The sequence below is a fragment of the Thalassophryne amazonica genome, chromosome 12 (assembly GCF_902500255.1).
Source record: "Thalassophryne amazonica chromosome 12, fThaAma1.1, whole genome shotgun sequence".
Classification (NCBI taxonomy): Eukaryota; Metazoa; Chordata; class Actinopteri; order Batrachoidiformes; family Batrachoididae; genus Thalassophryne; species Thalassophryne amazonica.
In genome coordinates, this window is record NC_047114.1 from 24,575,694 (window position 1) to 24,597,211 (window position 21,518).

The 21,518-nt window shown below is 42.3% G+C and overlaps 1 protein-coding gene across 1 annotated transcript; it reads left to right on the top strand.

The window, feature by feature from the left end:
* Positions 1-6,101: 6,101 nt before the first annotated feature.
* Positions 6,102-17,699, top strand: crsp7 (cofactor required for Sp1 transcriptional activation, subunit 7). The gene is made up of 3 exons (XM_034183060.1): positions 6,102-6,474; positions 14,180-14,254; positions 14,326-17,699. Exons 1-3 carry the CDS (start codon positions 6,403-6,405, stop codon positions 15,991-15,993), a joined length of 1,815 nt encoding a protein of 604 aa, XP_034038951.1. The 5' UTR covers positions 6,102-6,402; the 3' UTR covers positions 15,994-17,699.
* The last annotated feature ends 3,819 nt before the right edge of the window (positions 17,700-21,518 follow it).

Sequence of the window (21,518 nt, forward strand, 5' to 3'; positions counted from 1 at the left end):
ATTCACTAAGCCTGCAATAATATTTTGGCAGTCTAAAAATTATCAGACCAAAATTTATCAGAAGATGATTGATCCGCTGATGTTTTCAAAGTTATCTGAAAAGCTAATCTGGTAATGAAAACATTAGCTTTGATAATTAGCGGATTAGCGGAACTGTGCCCACCACTGTGCCCATCATGATTAATATCACTTTGAGCAGATGAAATCAGTTAATCAGTGAAATCAACACTTGGAGTCAGTGGCTGCAAAGAAAACCTGCATCCTCTTGGCCCTTTCTGGAACAAGTTGCCCACCCCTGTTTTAGGCTGACTATCTTCATCCAAACCAAAGCGATCAAAGGGAATAATGTGATTATTAACCATCACATGACAAAGTAAAACCTCTTAAATCATTCTAAAGTTAGTTTTAAGCAGAAACGAGGTGATAATCGCCTCATTTAGCTACTGACGCACCGAAATGACGTAGACGCAGACGCCTGCCGTGCAGCTGCTGCGCTCTGATCGGTCCCCTGTCTTTTATTATGGAATAATACTGAATTTATGTGGAAATGATTGTTGTACAAAAGCTCCAGATATCTGTCACTGTCAGGCAGTGGTTTTTCCACTTTTAAAAGTCAAAAATTTGCTGTTCTCTTACAATGCACCAGTTGTGCAACTACACATTAAACAAGCAAAGCCTCAACTTGGTCTCAACTTTATCTAAAGTCTGGGTCTGTTAGTGAAGCTAAGGGCTAGTGGCCGGTGATCACCTTAGTATTTCTTCTACTTTCCTGTCGTTTAATGCTGACAACTTATACCTTAAGTGTAGTTTTTCTGGCCGACTGTTTTCTTTTTCTCTCTGAGAAGCAGCTGGATTGGAAAATTTCTGTGGCGGATACGGAACGGACTCTTGTGTAGGAACAGATCCAACGAGTGGCTTGATGACCCCCCCGACAGTGGACTGGACGCCTACATAGATTCTCGTTAATTGTTGTGTTGTGGTGTTGTGTTCTGTATTGTAAACCTTTTTGGTAGCATGTAGGGCTGCAGCTATCAATTATTTTAGTAATCGAGCATTCTATCGATTATTCTGGCGATTAATCCGAGTAATATGATAAAAAGAACTTCTGCATTCTTAAACAACATCAATAGTCCAGGGTTCTCCCTAAGCAATGGCACAATGTCGCTGCGCCACCACATAGATTGTCAAGTTTAGTGTATCCCTTTCTGTTTTCCTGGGTAATTATTTATTTTTTCACATCTTTACAAATTTTGAATCTTTCCCGGTGTCAGAAGCTCAGCACTCCCCTAACACCAGACTGTAAGCGCAGGCGGTCGGTGTAATCCTCAGTCAGTCAGGCTGCACAGCATGTGGAAAAACTGGGCTCTGGGAAGGGTGTGACGATTTACCCAAACTGACTCCAAATGACTAAATGAAGTACTTATTTATTTTCAAAAGTACCCTCCGTTCTCAAAACAGTTCATGAAGCGCTCGCTTTCCTTCCATCTCACTGTCTCTTTAGAATGCTGAAACAATAAACAAGGGATGTTTAAGTACGTTTGTGAGTACTGGCAATGTTTGGGGGGTGGGGACACATACAACGGACTCTGAACTTTAAGATCTGATGTTACGAGCCTTGATGAGGCAGCAGTGCGTCCCGCTGTACATCTGCAAAGGCGAGTGCCATTTGCTTTTCATGTACCATTTTGAGAATGGAGCGCATTTCTGAAAATAAATAAAAGTACTTCATTTAAGCATATTTGGAGTCAGTTTCACTTTAAATGCGCAGTAAGTCTACTTCAGATGATAAGCGTGAACCCTCTTTCTCTTAAAAGGCTTTATTTTACTCTGTGTCACGTTGGAAAGCTATAGCTTCTGGTGCTACATATTAGCTCTTACATGGCTCATGTGTATGCTCTAGTCTTCTTTTGTTTTTTTTTCTGGGGACGTTACAGCGCCACCCACAGGCCTGGCATATGTACTACAATGTTAAACGGAGCTTCGAAACAGAATTTGCCTCGAATATTTTTTGTAATCGAATTATTCAAATTACTCGACTAATCGTTTCAGCCCTAGCAGCATGGCCCAAGCAGGGGGTCATAAATGGACTGCATTTATATAGCGCTTTTCCATCTACATCAGATGCTCAAAGCACTTTACAATAATGCCTCACATTCACCCTGATGTCAGGGTGCTGCCATACACTCACTAGGGGATTACAGACCTTGCCCAAGGGTCCTTAGTGAATTTCCGGTCAGGCTGGGATTTGAACCGAGGATCCTCTGGTCTCAAGCCCAACGCTTAACCACTAGACCATCATCTCCCCTTTGAGTCTGGTCTGCTTGAGGTTTCTTCCTCAGTATCATCAGAGGGAGTTTTTCCTTACCACTGTCGCCTGTGTGCTTGCTCTAGGGGTTGGTAAGGTTAGATCTTACTTGTGTGAAGCGCCTTGAGGCAGTTTTGTTGTGATTTGGTGCTATATAAATTAAATACTTTGAATTGAAATTGAATGCAAAAATACCTGTTGGTTAAAATGCATAATGCAAAAGATTAAAAAAAATACATGCAGTGACCATATTATGTAGTATATGCATAATCATTTCACTAAAAGAACATCTCTGCTACAATTTAACTGAAATCCATCATCTGCATTGAGTTATTGTGCAGGCAGGCGCACAGTGACATACGCGTGACCTCTGCCCTCCAAAGTGAAAGAAGCTTTGTAACAGGTGTCCAATCAGACCGTAGCTTGTCCATGTTTGGCTCAGGACAGGACTGGTTGAGGACAGGCTCTTTTAGAAACTGGACTCCATCTACTGGTGGATACCTGGATGAACTCTTCAGCGTTCTTCATTTATAACACATATAACACTGTGGATGGGAGTTTTACTTCCACAGTACTTGACTGACTAGAGTAGCACTCAGTAGAATGAATTACCTCCAACCAGCTTTATTAATCTCAACCTACATGCTGCATTTGATAAACTTCATGAGTGGGAAGTTGGAACTCAGAATCCATCATTTTAGAGGGCCATGCTCGATGCATAAACTGGGGGAAAAACTAGTTGCCTCCTGATTTGCTTTGTTGATGTTCCACAAACAACAAATGCTCCTCCACACATAATTTCTTGAAGAACCAGTAGAACAAACAAGGCACAGAAGAGATGATGACTTATGAAATCAAAAATACATTTTTAAAAAATGCCTATATGTTGGATCATTCTATATGAAATAAATCTATTCTGAAAAGTCCCCCCAGTTCAAGGTCTCAGTTTTGCTTCATTTTCACATCCTTTGTACATTATGAAAAATCCAAAAATATTAGTTTCATACTTCAAATAGTTTTCCTGACAGAAAAGCCTAAAAAGGGGCCATAGCACTTTTTTAAATTTGGCACAGATGCCTATTTTCTTGCTCACTTTGGAGGACCATATTTATAATAAAAGTATGATGGATCTTTGACTAGCTGGTGTTTTTGACCAAAAATTCTAATTTTCTGAGTCCCTTGTCTGACATCCTTAGCCTCTGTTGAAATAAAGGTTATGTAATTTTGAAAGTTTGCTGAGATAACATCATTTTAATACTGAAATAAATACCCTGGATGATTTATAATATGGTGAAAATTTGGCTCAAAGGGGGTCCAACCTCCAACAGCCAGGGTTCATTTGAAACAAAATTTGGATTTGATTTGAATGTGTTGCCACCTACCTATGGGCCAAAAATCATTTTCATACCACTTTTATTAGGTTTAACATGGACAATAAGTCGACGACTGCTGGGATAGGCTCCAGCTCCCTGTGACCCTTAATTGGAGTAAGCAGGTATAGAAAATGGATGGCTGAACAACAGGTACAGGTGAAAAATGCCTGAAAAAAATCAGTATGTTATCTGTTCTACTCCAATTACTGCCCTTCAAACGTTGGCAAGAAAATATGTGCCAAAAAGTACCACACTCCCATTTCTGGACGCTTCTGGAAGTAAACCTACAGTGCTGTGAAAAAGTTTGTGCCCCCTTGAGCTTTAACATGTTTTAATTTTTTTTTAGGACATCAAAAAACAAAAATTCAGGCTTTTTATATTAAAATTTCTAAAATTCTGCCCTTTAAACTCACAGTGAAAAGTAATCTCTACATCATGAATTAAAAGAAAAATCTAAAAGCCAAAATGATAGAGTAAGTGCCCCTTTTAGTATAACACATACAAACTGCCACTTTTACATCCAGTCTTCTTCAGACAAATCAAGGGATGGATACATGAACATTTCCAAGACACTGGATAAGTCTTGGTCTTTATTTACATCAATTATGTAGAAATACAAACAGTATGGCACTCTATGGTGAATCTGTGTGGAGCAGACAGTTCTCAAAAGCTGAGTGACTGCATAAGGAGATTAGAGAGGAAAGCCACCAACACACCCAGACAACCCTGAAGAAGTTACAGGCTTCTGTGGGTGCGACTGAAGAAATTGTGCATAGTGCCATTTTTCTCTTCTAAATTCCCAGTTGCCATCAAATGCAGCATTTTTCCAACCCAACCTCAATACAGTGAATGTGTTACACGCAATGTCAGAATTGATCGACTTCCCACAGTCGTCATTACCCAGGTCCCGTAATGACACTCCTCCAGCTTTGCCATGCTTGTGCAGCAACTAGGTTGCATTGATTACGCTCACCTTGCCTCCTCAACGTGTATAAATGTGGTCTATCCAGACTGTCTTTTTAGTGGGTGATGACACAGTTGCAAAATGCTCCGTGGGTTAGACGTCTCATTTCAAAAAGATTTGTTCTGGTGTCCCGAAAGACGTCCTTAGAAGGATGCAGCCCCTGAATTAGAACACAGCCCTTAACATGCAGACCCCAGAACAATGTGAAAAATGCGGGTGTTTCAAAGGTTTTGACACTTCATGGGTTCATGATCTACATGATTGTTTGAAAAATGGTGAATATGACCACTGGATGTAACAAATACCTGGATGCTTAGTTTCATCTTATTTATCTTTGCATGTTTAATAATTCTTTGATGTGCTTTGTTTATTTTGTTATTAGGACCATGGTCAAAGCAGATGGTCACCCCTCTGAGTCTGGTCTGCTTTAGGTTTCTTCCTACAATCAAAAACCGCCTGAGGGAGTTTTTCCTTTCCGCTGTTGCCAACGCGGTTGATGGGTGGTTTGGTAATGTTAGGCTTTACTCTCGTGAAGGGCCTTGGGGCGACTCTTGGGTAGAGGTGGGCGGATCGATCCTAATATCGGTAATATCGATACCAACGCTGGTATTGATATTGAACGATCCTCGTGTAAAAAGATACTCAAGCTTTTTTTTCTCTCCCACACGCACTGACTGCTGCACATGCAGATTCATCAAAGTCTACTCTCTGTAAGAGCAGCGCTGCGCTGTGTCACATAACACGGAGCAGCGCACACTTGTATTGTGGTTTGTCAGCCCTCTATCTCAAATTTTGTTTTTTAATGAATGAATGAATTTATTTGGCACACAAACTCAACAATAACAAAAAACTGATACACAAGACAATTCCACAGTGACATGCGTGACCAAAAAGGAGTTGAAGTGATATTTTTTTCAAACAAAAATGTTGATTGTGATAAAGTATTTTTGTTGTCACATACAATGTTTGGCGAAATTCTATCCTAGGTCTTTTGGATTCTTTGGATCTATGAAGCTTAAATATGAAAAAGTATCGGTATCAGTATTGATATCGGCAATACTGGGTCTGTATTTACTTGGTATCGGATCAATACCAAAATTCCCGGTATCGCCCACCTCTGCTCTGATTTTCCCCAACCACTTGTTCAATCCGTCCAGCAGGGGGCAGACATGTCAATGTAATATTACATGGGTAAATAAATTTTGGGATTTTATCTGGTGCTTTAAAGTTCACATAGAAAATATAATTTCGCATTCGTGGGTGAACCCACCCACTCTCCCCCAATTCATTAACTGTTAATGAAGTGGAACAAATAAACGTGTGTGTGTGTGTGTGTGTGTGTGTGTGTGTGTGTGTGTGTGTGTGTGTGTGTGTGTGTGTGTGGGGGGGGGGCGGGGCACACCGGGTTTGCCCACAGTGGGTGGACAGACGGCGGGATGTTTACTTGGCTGCGTGTATACGTCAAAGCGTAGCCGTCGTCTCCCAGCATGCAGCGGGAGGCCGTTGAGAGATCCAGCAGCTGGTAGTGAGTTGCTGAGGCGCCGAGCAGGCAGCAGCCGACGGTCAACACAGGGCGCTTTTCCCGTTCCGTGGGAGATACACAGACGCGTCTGTCTCACGGGCGGCACACACACGCAGTCCCAAAGTATGCTGTTCGGGCGCCTGACGCATTCCCACGGCGGCTTCTGACTCATCACAGCCAGTCGGTCTTGATTGTGGAGGAATCCTCCGTCCATCCCCCGAATCGCAGCGAACAGGCAATGAGCACGGTCTCAGCAACCCCGCAGCAGATGAGGGACCGGCTGCTGCAGGCCATCGACAGTCAGAGCAATGTGAGTGCGACTCGCCGGCTAACCTCAGCGCTACTTCCACAGCCGATAACTAGCTTTTCTAGCGCCTTAGATAGGCGTGGGGTCCAGAAAATTAGCCATATGTTTGGCGTATGCTGTCCCGAGAGACGCTGAGTTCTTAATTTGACAGCGTTACCATGGTTAAACACTAACCTAGCGCTAGCCTATTAGCTTAGCCTAGCCGCGAATTTCAACTAATGTACGCGTACAAAGTAAAATCGATTCTGGATATAAGTAGTTCCCCTTCAGTTCGTGTGCTTATTTTACCTGGTGGGGAGTGGTCATTGCTCAGCTTTTCACGTTTGGAATTGCGTGTTGACGAATTCTTGGGGGTAGTTTGGCTAACTCTTAGCTTAACTTGGCTGCGTTTTTAGGAAATAGTCGGAGCCCTCCCTTCTCAACTTACTCAAATACTAGCCATAGCCAGTTTAGCTAACACAGCTAAACCAATCGACACTTTTCTGACAGCGCACATAAAGTGGTTTTAATTTAAATCGATCGTGTTTTTGCACGGATGCCGTAAATGTTGTTTGCATTGATGACTACGTTCTGACTTGACAATACTTTCCAGAATCGTGAAGCTCTTAAGCAGACACGCAACCTAATCTTCCTAGCTTGTCTTCTAATTCTCACATTAGATTAGGGTTTAATTTGATCAACAGTCGGTGTTTTTTATTTTTTTATTTTTTTGCAAATCACATGCTGGCACTCAGATGCTTGCTTTTGCTTCGACTTTAGTTATTGTCCTTCATTTTAAAAAGTTAGTATTTGTAGTTCGTTTTATTTAGAGTGCCATATCATACATGACTTTATCCACTCTGAGCAAGTACAGTGTTCAGGAAAAACTCTGGGGTGATCTGCACTAATGAAAGGGAACATGATTTAGTATGTACATTGGTTGAATATGATCAGAATCTATTTAAATAACATGCAAATCCAACAGACAGTGTGCTGTATCCATACAAGCAAAATAAAAGTACAAGTTTGAGAAAACATGCAATAACAGATCTTACATCTCTCTCTCTCTCTCTCTCTCTCTCTCTCTCTCTCTCTCTCTCTCTCTCTCTCTCTCTCTCTCTCTCTCTCTCTCTCTCTCTCTATATATATATATATTTGTGTGTGTGTAAATAAAAGGCTATGTATGTATGTGGCACACTTTGTGTTTGCTATGCACAGCCACAGTAATTAAGCAGTCGACACCAAGGAGGAGGTCACTGGGGCATTTAGGTTGAAAGCGTACATGCGCGAACACACACGGTCAGCCTTATATATTAGATCACAACCCACTCAATGGAGCCCTTAATTTCGCAGTTCACGTAGTACTCAGGTCAGGTAGCAAGAATCACACTTTACTTACTGCGTAGTAGCAGCTGGCAGGGGTGCACTTTAATTACAATCCAAACGGGCCAGCGTGTACCACATGCGTGTTAAGATGCGCATTTTTCAATCAAAATGTACCTGCTGTGTATGGCATGCCAGAGCACTGCAGTAATATGACATGCTATGACCTTTTATCATCATTCACTTCATAAATGTCACAAATTGCTCATTGAAAATTAATCACGACAACATACACTCAACGCAATGCAACTTACTACACCGTAACTAAAATGACAGGAAATATACAATGACATGGCTAAAATTCTTCTCTCTTACCCATGCATAAATCGGGTAACTCAGCTAGTCTCTCTCTCTCTTCGCTATGCACAGCCACAGTAATTAAGCAATCGACACCAAACTTGGTATGGTGACTGGGGGCACCAAGGGCGAGGTCACTGGGGCCCTTAGGTTGATGGCGTACATGCACGAACACACACACACACGATCAGCCTTGCGTATTAGATCACGACCGCTCACTGGAGCCCTTATTTTCATAGTTCACATGGTACTCGGGTCAGGTACTTTAATTACAATCTGAACGGGACAGCGTGCACTGCATGTGAGTTAAAGCGTGCATTTTTTTCAATTAAAATGTACCTACTGTGTACAGCATGCCACAGCATTGCAGTGATATGACATGCTATCACCTTTTTATCATCATTCACTTGAATACAGTAAATAGAGGTCTCTGGCATTATTTATAAGTCTAACTGCGGATGGAAAGAAGCTGTTTTTGTGCCTTGGGGTTTTAGTCCTGATGGACCTCAGCTGTCTGCCCGAGGGGAGGGTAACAAAATGCTTGTGTCCTGGGTGAGAGGGATTGGCCACTATCTTCCTTCTTTAAATGTCTGTATATATTTAAAGGGGTAGTGACAAGTGGTTAGTGTGCTTGGTTTCAGTGCGGAAGCTTCCCGGTTCAAATGCCACATTTCTCCATGTGATGTGGAGTTGCATCAGTAAGGGCGTCCATTGTATAAAAAAAATAATAAATTGTGCCAAGTCAATGTGTAGATCCACCTTGGATCTGCTGTGGTGACCCCAAGTGAAAACAAGGGAGCAGCTGAAGAGACTTGCTTTATACACTCACACACACATACACAAGGTGTCTAAAAAAAAAAAAAAGGACCCAGAAGTATTTTGACAGCTCAGAAAAATCAATCAATATTATCAGACATTTTCTGCATGACTGTGTGGCCGAAGCATGTAATTTTTCTCCCCAATGCACAGTTTTTAGTTCAGTCTCTCCTTTTTTGATGTTTTAACCCTTTATCTGCTACACCACATGATCAGTATAACCTCCTTGTCTGAAGTTTCCTAAGGGCCCCTTCACACACAGTGCGAATTTGGTCGAAGTGCACATGAAGCAGGAATCGTATGCAAAACGTGTAAATTCGTAGCTGCCTCGAATGCTTCATACACCTGTTACTACAACTGTTTGCACACACCAGTGGCTGAAAGACAGAGCGTGCGCTGTACAAGCAGATTGAACCCTCTCGCGGCAGGTGCCGCCCAAATTCCAGATGACACGCATGAACATCTAACACCGCTTGTGTGGCATTTAGAAAATGTGTGGCCATTCGCACTATTGTTACAAAAACAGTCAGCAGACAATCACTGTCGAGCTGGTTGTGAAATTATTCTAAGTGCTGTACGAGTGTGGCTTTGCAAGACAGCAACACACGTGAGGTACCAGAGTGTCGGCTCCTCCCACACACATATGGGTCATGCGTGTGAATCGCGTGTGTGTTGTGCTCCTCTCCCCCCAATCCATAAACATGTGGTGCCGGTGGGGGGCTGGAAGCACACGTGCATGAGCTGCTGATATATGGATGTACACGTGGTGTGTTGGTGTGCGCTAAACTGACACGGGGGGTGTTCGCCCACAGCAGCCTCTGTTGGATCTATGGTTCTGGATGTCATGGCTGGGGAAACACGTAACATGTTTGGATGCACATGAACTTTCAACTGTCCACTGTGACCTGCGTGTGTCTGCTTGCTGTCTTCACGTGGACATACATAAAAACCATATATTGCTGTTGCGATGGGTTGTGACGAGCACGCGCACGGTGTGCACATTGAAAGGCTGCCCGGGTGACAATGGACCATCAGATCATAACACGCAGCGGGCGATCTGATGGTCACGTCACCCACGTGAGTTCTGTTCCGCATGGACACGCATGCGGGGCGGCTGGACACAAAGGACTAGTAGATGTGGACGTGATAACATCGCACTGCTTCATTAATGTAATTTCAGGACTGTACGTCTTTTAATACGTCCATTTATAGGCCAGCGACAGTAGCACAGTGGTAAGGTTTCGGGCTGGCAATCAGTAAAGTGCAGGTTCAAATCCTGTGGATGGCATGTATTTTTTTGTTGTTGTTGTCTTTTCCACAGCAGCGGCTTGATGTGGTTCTACATGTACCAGCTGGTTTCTGTTATTTATTCCACAGCAGCGGCACGATGTGGTTCCACACGTACGAGCTGGTTTTTATTTATTTATTTATTCCACAGCAGCGGCGCGATGTGGTTACACAGGCTCCAGTTGCTCGCACTGTGTTCATGCACGAGTGTGCACGAAACCTTCGCAGCAGGATCGTACGCGCCTGCCCATTGACACGGTTTTCGTGGTTCGCAAATTCGAACTATTTCGCCGTAATTCAACCAAAATCGCACTATGTGTGAAGGGGCCCTAAGAAACAAATCATCCGTCTCCAGTTTTCCAAAAAAAAACACCAAGCAAATTCAGATCTCCTTGCCATTTGCTGGGGAGATAGTTCGCTCTGAGACTGAATTTTGTATGGAAAGAGATGCAAGTCAGCCCTCAGGATGCGTTGCACAGAACTCAACGATTTTTGTTTTCTGAATGAGGGTCAACTGCAGCATTTTTCCTGGACTTTAATGTCTTGCAGAACAAACTTCAGGGTTTCTGAAATGAGAAAACACCATTATTTCCCAGTAAAACCATTTCCTTCAGTAAGTAAATCCTTTCAGCTGCTCCCTTGTTTGCACTTGGGGTCGCCACAGCAAATCCAAGGTGGATCTGCATGTTGAATTGGCACAAGTTTTACGCCGGATGCCCTTCCTGACACAACTCCACATTACATGGAGAAATGTGGCAGGGGTGGGATTTGAACCCAGAACCTTCTGAACTGAAACCAAGCGCATTAACGACTTGGCCACCACCATTAACCACCAGACCACCTTCAGTATTTTTCCATTTTAAGTTTTTTGTTTTTGCACAAATGAAGGCATCTCAAAAATCTTCAATCTATACATATCTGAAATCATCGTATGCAGTGTCACTATTTGGCCACCATCTCATTTGTGAAATTTTACTGTAATTCACATAAAATATCAAAATTGTAATAAGTTGGTGTAATTGTCTGTTTAAACTCGACTGATCTCATCCAGGGACAGTGATTCTACACAAATGCGGGTCCATATGCTTTTGTTTTTAGGTTCATACTTCGCAAGAAAAAAATGTAAATTAACAAATTCCATTTATGCTTCCAAAGATTCTGAGTGAAATAATACAATCACGTGCTTAAAGTAGCTGGTTCGCTGTTGTCTCTGTTGGACACAGACAGCAGGCTGAGGGGTCTGGACACGCATCCTGCACAGAGCATGAAACCAGAGGGATACACTCTATGGACATAAGCTGGTTGAAATGTCAGTCACTTATGGAAATGAATACAAACGTTTGTGTATAATCACACTATACAGTTGAACTGTGTATTCTGTGTACAGTTCTGTACACTGAACCGCTGCGTGTGTACCACAGAGTTCAATACAAATGCATATATTGACGCCCCTACTGTTAATCACTTTTTCTTTTATCTTTTTCTTTTTTTGCCTGTCACATTATCAGGCAGTCTTGAAACCCTTACAGACACAGACTTAAAAAAGGTACAAAGTTTTACCAATTAAGTTTGCTTAAGACAGAATAGAAATTTCATTCAGGTTAACAATTTGCAAAAAATGCAAACACATACTGGCATACTGCCACTTCCTCTCAGTTCATTGGCTTTACCTTGTCTGTTATAAGGAATACAATACAAGTAGAAAATACAGTACTCTCATTCATTAGTGGAGCAGTTATGTTTTTGTACTACTGACAGGATTATGAGGAGTATACCAAATCAATGTCAGGAGTGTGTAAATGCTTGAGGGGGCATAGATCTTATTGATTAACTTTGTATTAATAAATGTTTTGTTGACATACCGAGTTGTGGGGTAATTTTCAGACTTGAATGATTCGGGCTATTTTATGGATTTTAATCATGAACAAAAACTGACAAACCACTCAAGAATATTCAGTATCAGAACAAACAAATTCATACACAATTCTGTCCATTTACTTGCAATTATATAACAACCTAAAAGTTGTACCTGCTGTTTTAGTGTATGCTGACAACTTTGTTTTGAGTTACAGGGCACCATTGCACGGAAGGAGGATAAGGTATTAAACTGGGATATCGGGGTTATACTGGCTCAATTTATCTGTGAACCAATTGCACTAAAGTGGGAAAGTGGTATATGTTACGGCATAAGACAACATGGAGATGTAGTGTGTAGATCTAGCCTGCTCCAGAACAGGTTAAGTGCCAGGATCTATTTAATTCTGTGAATCAGCTGCAAATCGTGAATTATCCGTGAACCATGAATTACAAAACATGAATACTGAAAAATATCTCCTGAAACATGAACGCATATGTCGGACAACATGAATTTCTTCATGATTTGGTGTACCATAGGTGCTTGGTTGAGGAGCTACCATCTGTGGGATTATGACTGCACTCCAGCCATTTTCATTGCACCACGGGGCTTCATGCCACCCTTCAACTTGTACACATTACTGTTTGATAGGTGTACCGCCCCATTCAAACTCCCCACCTGCCACTGTCCCCAGAGTGATTCACGCCCAGCGGGCCCAGGCACTAGCCTCACCGGGTGTGATGACCCCCATTCACATGTTGTGGGATTATTTTATTCATGGTTTGCAGCAAAATTATTAACGGTTCACTGATATTTATGGTTTGCATAAATTTTCTTTGCGGATAATTCACATTTTGCAGCAGATTCACATTGTGGGGGTCAACAAGCACCAATAGTTACTCCACTCCCCACTTCACATTGTTGTCACATTCAACTAGTCCCACTGTCATTATTTAAACACCTGTGATTAATTCCAGTCATTTTAGATAAATGGTGATTTTTAGATGATGTCACTGATGTTCTTTATTTTTTTAAACCAACCATGGTGTCTTGGAGGGGTAATCCCACAGTGACTCTTGGGATTACTTGGATACACCTGTCATATTCCTCATTTTTAAGGGAAAGGTGGCAGCTTTCATCAGCCGCATTCCAAGGAGGCTTTGCAATAGGACAGCCTAGCTCGCCACTTATGCCATATGCAGCCGGCAAGCACAGCCTGAGAAGGGTGTAGCTCCTGAATTAGTAGGATACAGCCCCAGATCCTCTCTCCTTATTCAGCCTATATAGTGCTGCAATCGGGGCATCTGTTGATTCTTCAACAATCACAGTGTTTTCCAAAAACTAGACAAGTTGGTAAACCTTTCCTTGCCAGCACAGGCACCTAAGCTGCTGTTCCCCATAACCTTGCCCAACACCCATTTCATGCAAATATTGAACAGTTAAGAGTCAAATCACATCCCTGATGAACACCAGAATTCAATGGAAAGCAGTAAGAGTCTCTGCCCTTGATCCACTCGCAGTACCCAGTATGGCCTGTTTTGACAACCAAGAACTTGTTGGGGGTCTCGGCAGTTTTCGGGATGTCCTGGACAGTAGCCCAGGCAACTGAGTTAAATGAGTGGACTGCAAAGACGTTCTGGCAATATATTTGTTTATGTTTGGACAGAGAAGAGAAATTGAGAGAGACCAGTCCACCTTGACACCAACTTAAAGTGCTTGTTAGCAGAACAATGTTATATTCTAACATTCCCCAGAGGTTGGTTAAGCACCACATCTAGAGTTGATTGCTCCATAATTCATAATGTTGAAGGTGACATCAGATTTTCACACGTTAGTGAATAAGCGAGTAAGCAGGCATGGTGGCCAAGTGGTTAGTCCACTTGCCTTCAGTGCAGAAGGTTCCCGGTTCAAACCCCACCCCTGCCACTAATGTGGAGCTGCGTCAGGAAGGGCATCCGGCGTAAAACCTGTGCCAATTCAACATGCAGATCCACTTCAAATATACTGTGGTGACCCCAAGTGAAAACAAGCCAAAACGACTTAGAGTGAATAGCTAAGTAAAATGTTGCGTAAATGTTTTCTCTTCCACAGATATGCAATATGGTGGTTGTGTTGGAAGTAATTGCCTGTCTCGAAAGGTATCCGATCACCAAAGAAGCACTTGAGGTAAGATAAGTAACGATATGTGAACTAATTGTTTCTGGAGAAACTGTTACCTAATCTCTTTATTTGTACAGGAAACTCGCTTAGGAAAGCTGATCAATGATGTCAGAAAGAAAACCAATGATGAAGACCTTGCCAAGCGGGCCAAGAAACTTTTGCGAAATTGGCAAAAGTTGATTGAGCCCGGGCCAGCTGCGGCCGTGAGTGCACCTGGATCTACCAATGGCAGTTCTCATCCCTGCAGAACGGACACTCCTTCTTCTGATGTTTCTATGTCGGGCAAAAGTGGCCCTGATATCAAAATCAGAAATGACGTCCACAATACTTACTCCCCCAAAGCTGAGAAATCAGGCAGCCGCAAGCGTCGAGCAGAGCACAGAGACGGTGGTGTGTATTTGCCGGAAAAACTCTCTAAAATGTCTTCGTACGATAATGCAGTCTCGCCACCACCTAGCAATGGTGTTGCAGGCAGCCCTGAAGCTCTGCCTGAGCACGATGTCATACCATCTCCTGACAGATCTCGTGTAGAGAACCTTGAAAATGACAAAATCAACAGAATTCCAGTTAATGCTGTCAAACCTCGCCCAAGCTCCCCTGGTGTAGCTAAACTACCTAGCACTTCTTCCTTGATTAAGGTTGCGGTGATGCAGCAGCAGGCCAGAATGGATGAAGGAGGAGGTGGCTATTACCAAGTCAGAAGTCCACGTGGACTCACCACCAGTCCAAGGAGCGTGAAGCAGGACGCTGTAACCAAGCGCTCTGCAGCGTACACACTGAAAGGAGCGTCTGTTCCAAGCCCATCATCGAGAGATTCTCCCTCCCCTCTGTCTCAGCCTGTGTCCTCCCCCGCCCAACCATGTAATGCTGATAAACTGCCACATTCTTCTCATAGGCCTATAATGCACTGGGCCAGTTCTTCAGACGGTCCCACTCATTGTCCAACACAAGATACACCCACTACACTGGAACCTGTGTCAGTCTCCCCGTCACCCTCCCACCCCCAGCTTCTGCAACACAACTCAGAACTCAGGCAGACCCCTGAGGGAGCTTTTGCAATGTCTGACGCAGAAGGGGCAACAATTCCCAGCACTGAACAAAAAAGCAGGAAGAAGTACAGACCAAGAGACTACTCCGTCAACTTAGACGGTCAGAAAACAGAAGACACATCTAAGCCTGTACGGTTAAAAGAACGCAGACTAACATTTGACCCCGTCACACGTCAGATTAAACCCCTGGTACATAAAGAACCCTCTCAAATAGATGAAACCCCTGTTCGGGACCCAGTTGAGTTTAGGCAGAGGACTGAACCCACCGCTCAGCCCCCTGCCACCCCTGCCCCAAATCCAAACCCTTTCCAACAGACAAACTGGAAGGAGCTGTCCAGGAACGAAATTATTCAGTCCTACTTGAACCTTCAGAGCAATATGCTCACCTCCTCTGGGGTCCAGGCCCCGAGTGCACACTTTTTCATGTCAGAATATCTAAAAAGGGAAGAACAGGAGATTAAGGAGGCACGGAAGACGCATGTTCTGCAGACAGAGGGCTCAGTCAAGGATTTACCCGGCGTGAGCCGGGAGGTGCTGGACGAGGACCTGAACAGGATACACACCCAGCGCTGGGCGGGGGTGAATGGTTGTTACGACACCCAGGGTACCTGGTATGATTGGACAGAGTGCATATCATTGGACCCTCACGGGGATGAAAATAGATTGAACATCCTGCCATATGTTTGCCTAGACTGAGAAGTTTGAGATATTTTCTGCCCTTGTCCACTCCTTTTTCTTTTTTTTCTGCTCCTCTCTCTTTCCTCACAGAAACGTGATATTTTGTGATTTTGTTCATCCACTGTGAGTTTAGGGAAAGTCAGGCCTGCTAAACTCCTTATGCTGCTTCCTCTTTCAGTGATAATCTGAGATTTTGGTATATAAGAGAAATAAATTAAAAAGAATAGTTGAGTTTGTCAATGAAGGGCTGTTTCTTTTATTTTTCAAACTGAAAAATGTTGAAGCCCTGGTTGTGAAGTGCTGCTAGTCACACAGAAATTAAATAAAAAGGGGGAACAGAATCATCCAGTGAGACTGATGGTGGTTTTACGATGTGCAGCAGAAAGTTTGAATTGCAGCTGTGTTTTCAGCCTCACTGGGATGACATGATGTTCTCCGTGTTTTCTAGTTTACAATGAGGAGCTTCAAACTGGTGCCGTATTTAAGGGGAGGCTGGGGTTTAGCCGTCCTGTCGAGAGTTCACCGAACACATCCAGGGTCACGCAGACTGGATCATATCCGGCATTTACAAGAAGCTTTATGTGAGATATTAAAAAAGTAAATTATAAATTTCTTATGTATGCATCTATTTATTTTGATGAGTTCATTTGTGGGATGGTCATCAGATTCAGAGACTATTAGACACTTTTCTTCCCCTCACGTGTTTGTTAGGCTGATTTTTAAATGCAGGCGAGACGCGCCCATGTCGTGAACAGCCTGTGAGATTGGCAAATGCATTTTGGTCAAAACATTCCAAACGCCACCCTTCACCCGCTGTCGCGCTTCTTCCATCAGCTTCGATGCGTCCTTACCATCTCAAGTCTCTACATTATCGTGCAGAGCAAATGGTTCCTTGAGAATGTTGGAGTGTTAATTTGGTGGGTGAAATAAAAGATAAACCTCAGCACCCGCTCATCCTCTAATAAGTCTAACTCAGCTCAAGTTTATCCATAATTGTATTTTAGAGACAAACTTTAAAGGCTTGCATCATTTCTATTGCTTTAGTTATTTTGTTTTCTGGAATTCTTCCACGAAATAGTCCTCTTATGCACATGTACATAACGTGACAATTTCTTCATAATTTTCTCACTGATTAAAAAATGTGAATAGTGACTTTTTTTTTTTCTTCCCCTCTTCTTCTCCCCTACAGTATGTGCACATAAATCTGGGGTTTTGTGCAAATATTTTTTTTTTCTTTCAAACATTGGTTTGTTTTGAGGTAACTTTTTAATATATATAAAAACAAGAAGCAGTGTGCATCAAAATGTCTTGAGTGACAGAAAACAACTATAAGGGTTTTTTGTTTGTTTTTCAGATTTCCCTTTCTCCTCAGTCACTACACTTTTGCTCACATAACCTTAGACGGCTGCTGCTCAGCCTCCATTTGTACATTTGGTCAGTCATTCATCCCTACCAATGTGCCTTGGTAAAATGGTTAGTCTGGATTTGCTTCCACATAAAACCTGTCCTCGGAGTTAGGTTGATGTGGGACAATTTTGTGATCAATATGATGCTGGTATTCGCACCGTCTTGTTTTATTTTTTTACTCAGCGATCTAGCGAGGGGTGCGCCTGCATACAATGAATCCTAATCTGTTATCTGGACTTTTGACCGGGGGCATCTTTTTGTTCGGTGTTTAACATCTCAGTTGTTTGACAAATAAAATGATCTAAATCTTCAGACCAGTCAGCTGGCTTGTGCATTATTCAGAGCCGTTTAAGAGCAGTTTGCATTGTGGTACTGACGCTATGTGTCCATGCGGGGGTGCACATTGTCCGTTTGTCTTGTTTTGATGAACCTGCATTGACAGCACATCACGTGGGAATTGAACAGACTGGACCTGCAACCAAATTGGATCCTTTATATTTTATTATTATTGTTTGTTAGAGCTGATCTTGATATTCAGGAGCAGTGCATCAACTCACCACCACAGTATGTGACAGGTAGCAGTTTTAATGTAGCTTATCATGGCTACATCACTGTCTGGTAGAAGATGACGTTGTGATAATTGTCTGAATGAGTAACTTGGTCTCGCCTCGGGTATCTTTTCTATCAGACTGAATCAGTTCCTGCACACCTGGATGATGTCATTTTAGAAACAGCTGTGTTTATGACTCCACGGGCATGAGGTCATTACTCCCCTGGTCATGTCTGGTTACAGTACACACGTGTACTGAGGGTTTCACCTCAAAATGCAGAGTGAAGGTCAGGATTCTGTAGGAATGTGCACTTCCCTGGCTGTAATATGTATCTAAATGCAGATCAGTGCCTTGCAAAAAGTCGACATGATTTCTTCAGTTATGAATATTAACCTATTCATTAATCACTTGGTTTCAAATAGGTTATGTGAAGTCTAAGTAGAATAAGAGCCATAACTGTAATAACTCATCTTTGTTTACCAAGAATATTTAACCAGCCATGACTTAAGAATGTTACATTATTTGCTTTGATGTACATCTGGGCTCTGGACATGGATCAGCAACAGTGTTATCGGCACAAACCAAGTCCAACTTGTGATTAAAGACACACAGCGAGAAGACTGCAGCATTAGTTGCAGCCTTGTAATACATTTACATCAATGTGAGTACAACTTCCCCTCATTATCAGCAGCACAGGCCTCGGGTACCAGGCTATGGAGAGAAAAACATGAGCTGCTTTGAAGCTAAAAGTAACTTTGAAAACTGAAAGTAACTGCTGCAGCTACATATAAAATCTGAGATCTTAAGAGGACGGTTCTATTTCTCTGATTTTGCATATTTCTGCAAATAGTCTATTGGAATCTTTATACCTCCGTCGATTATCTGTTTTACTTCTTGACTAAATTAATAGAAATTCCTTTTCATGGGTTTCTGGATTCATGACCATGACATTTGAGTTTTAGAATGAAGCCGCTGTGAAATGACAAAAAAAACCCAGGTTTATCTAGTTTGTTAAATTTCCACAGAACCTCTTTCATGGAATCAGTTTTCTGTATAGCTCACTCAACCATCAATTTGAATATTTCTTCTTTCATGGTTAACCTCATTTCTTTCTGTGGGGTTGTGTGGATTTGTGAGCATTACTTTGTTTTAGAGCTGCTGTGAAACCATCAGAAAGCATCTGTTTATTTGATTTCAGTGCATTTCTATTCAGAATGTGTCGCTAATTGACAGCCCCACCTGCTCCTAATCCATAGTTAATCCAGCATCCACTGCCATGCAGCAGGCAGGAAAAGTGTCATTGGGATATTTATTTAGTCATCCATTGTTTTCCACACACATTTATTCTAATAGAGAGTGTGTGTTGTTGGGTGTCATGGGGGGAGAGGTGGGGTCTACCTTGGACAGGACGCAGAGCATTATGGGATATTACATCAGCAAAACAAAGTTGCTTTTTGTATTGATCTGGTGCATCTGAAGTCAACAAATTTGTCAAGATTTTCATTCTATACCATTTTAAAGTGGTGGATTACAACATGATAGCAGTTATCCTTTTTGATAATGTAATGTTATTCTGTTACTACTTGTGTATTCTCGAGTAGCATTTATGTGTTTGAGGGTTTTTTTTATTATTATTTATTTCCATCAATGTCTCCTTTAGAAGGGAGACTGGACAACTATAAAGTTTCCAATCTGCTTAACCTGCAGGTCTTCAGATGTGGGAGAAAGCCAAGGCACCCAGAGGGAACCCACACAAACATGGGGAGAACATGCAGACTCCACACAGAAATGCCACAGGTGGGAATCGATCCCATGACCTTCTTGCTGTGAGGCAGCAGTGCCCATTTTATTCATGTGTGTGTGTTTTGTGGAAGAAGAAGAAATTACCAAAATATAAGCTCCAAACAGCTAATATATAAGGCTGACGTGTGTGTGTGTGTGTGTGTTCACTGTGCACAGCCACAGTAATTAAGCAATCAACACGGCACCAAGAGGGAGGTCACTGGGGCCCTTAGGTTGAAAGTGTATGTGCACTTTAATTACAATCACGACCCACTTACTGGAGCCCTTATTTTCACAGTTCATGTGGTACTCAGGTCAGGTAGCAAGCATCACACTTTACTTAGTACAGAGTAGCGGCTGGCTAGGGCGCGAGTCAAACCCTAACCCACATGTGAGTTAAAGCGCACATTTTTGCAGTTATGCCTCCCAAGAAGTTGCAGGAATTGGTTGGGCTAAATCTAGAGACAGCCATGCTATATGTGGTCACCCTGACGGACTTTTCATTTGTGCACCTCAGGGTCACACTAAGAACATTAAATATCCCAGAGAGCATTGCAGTGATACGACACGCTGTCACCGCTTTATCATCAGCCTCATGAATGTCACAAACTGCTCTATGAAAATTAATAACAAATACACACAATGCAACTTAATACACCTTAACTAAAGTGACATAAAACATACAATGACGTGGTAATTTTTTTTCTCTCTCTCTTACTCGTGTAGAACGGGTAACTCAGCTGGTTGATTATAATATATATTTACAACTATGTTTAAAATGAACATGACCTCTCGTTTCAGATGAGGCCGTGTTATTTATTTAGTTAATTTCAGAATGTGATGGTGGAGCAGATACACAAATCACTTATTTATTTGTTACGTCAAAGCTCATAGCCTCGACATGACGTCACTTCAGTAGGTCATTGTTTGTTTCCTCGAAGCTTTTGTCTTTCTGTCTGCTCCACTTCACGTCTGGAATGCAGGGTGGGACCTGTGGGTCTGCGTGGGTCACTCCCACCAGCCAGGAATTTGGGACGAATCATTCCATATATGGTGGCGTTGATATCAACAGCGACCTAAGGAAAGGCGGGGCTTAGGATCGATTAACGAGGATCCTACCAAAGAGTGTGCGATAGAAGCAAGAGCACTCCCGTCTTCGAGCGTCAGCTTTTACAGAGAAACAAATTACTGTATATATGTTGATTGACAAGTATGGAATATTTCTCAGGGTTGTATGGAGCTATATATATATATATATATATATATATATATATATATAATTTGTAGCTCGAAAGAGAACATTTTACCCCCAATCTGAGCCAAATTTAGAAGCCAGCAGGTTGAGCAGAAATATACATGACTAATAATTCAAAGGGGATGTAACCTGTATCTCTTCACAGAAAGCTGAAGTCCCTGGATGTTTTACACAATAGATACAAATGTTTATAGTCCAACTTCACCTAAAACCTCTGAGATAAAACAGCCTAAAACAAAAAAGAAAAAATATGGAGCTTTGCTCTTTGAACCAAATGGCTCTAATGGTGGTACTGCTTCAAGGGAGGAGAAAAGCCCCCCCCCCCCCGCCTATGAGACCCAACCTCTGGTGCTGAAAAATGAAATGTGGAAGTGCCAAACCTTGCAGTTCCTCAAATGGCCACTTGGAGCTAGCTCTAAAAGTAAGCAGATTGCTGTAGAAGACCATGTTAAAATGTCCAACTTTATAGCAGAAATAAACATGTTTACAGCCTAGTCCAAAAAAAAAGTTTTGGTCTCTATACCTAATTTTCCCCTACATGACGTATA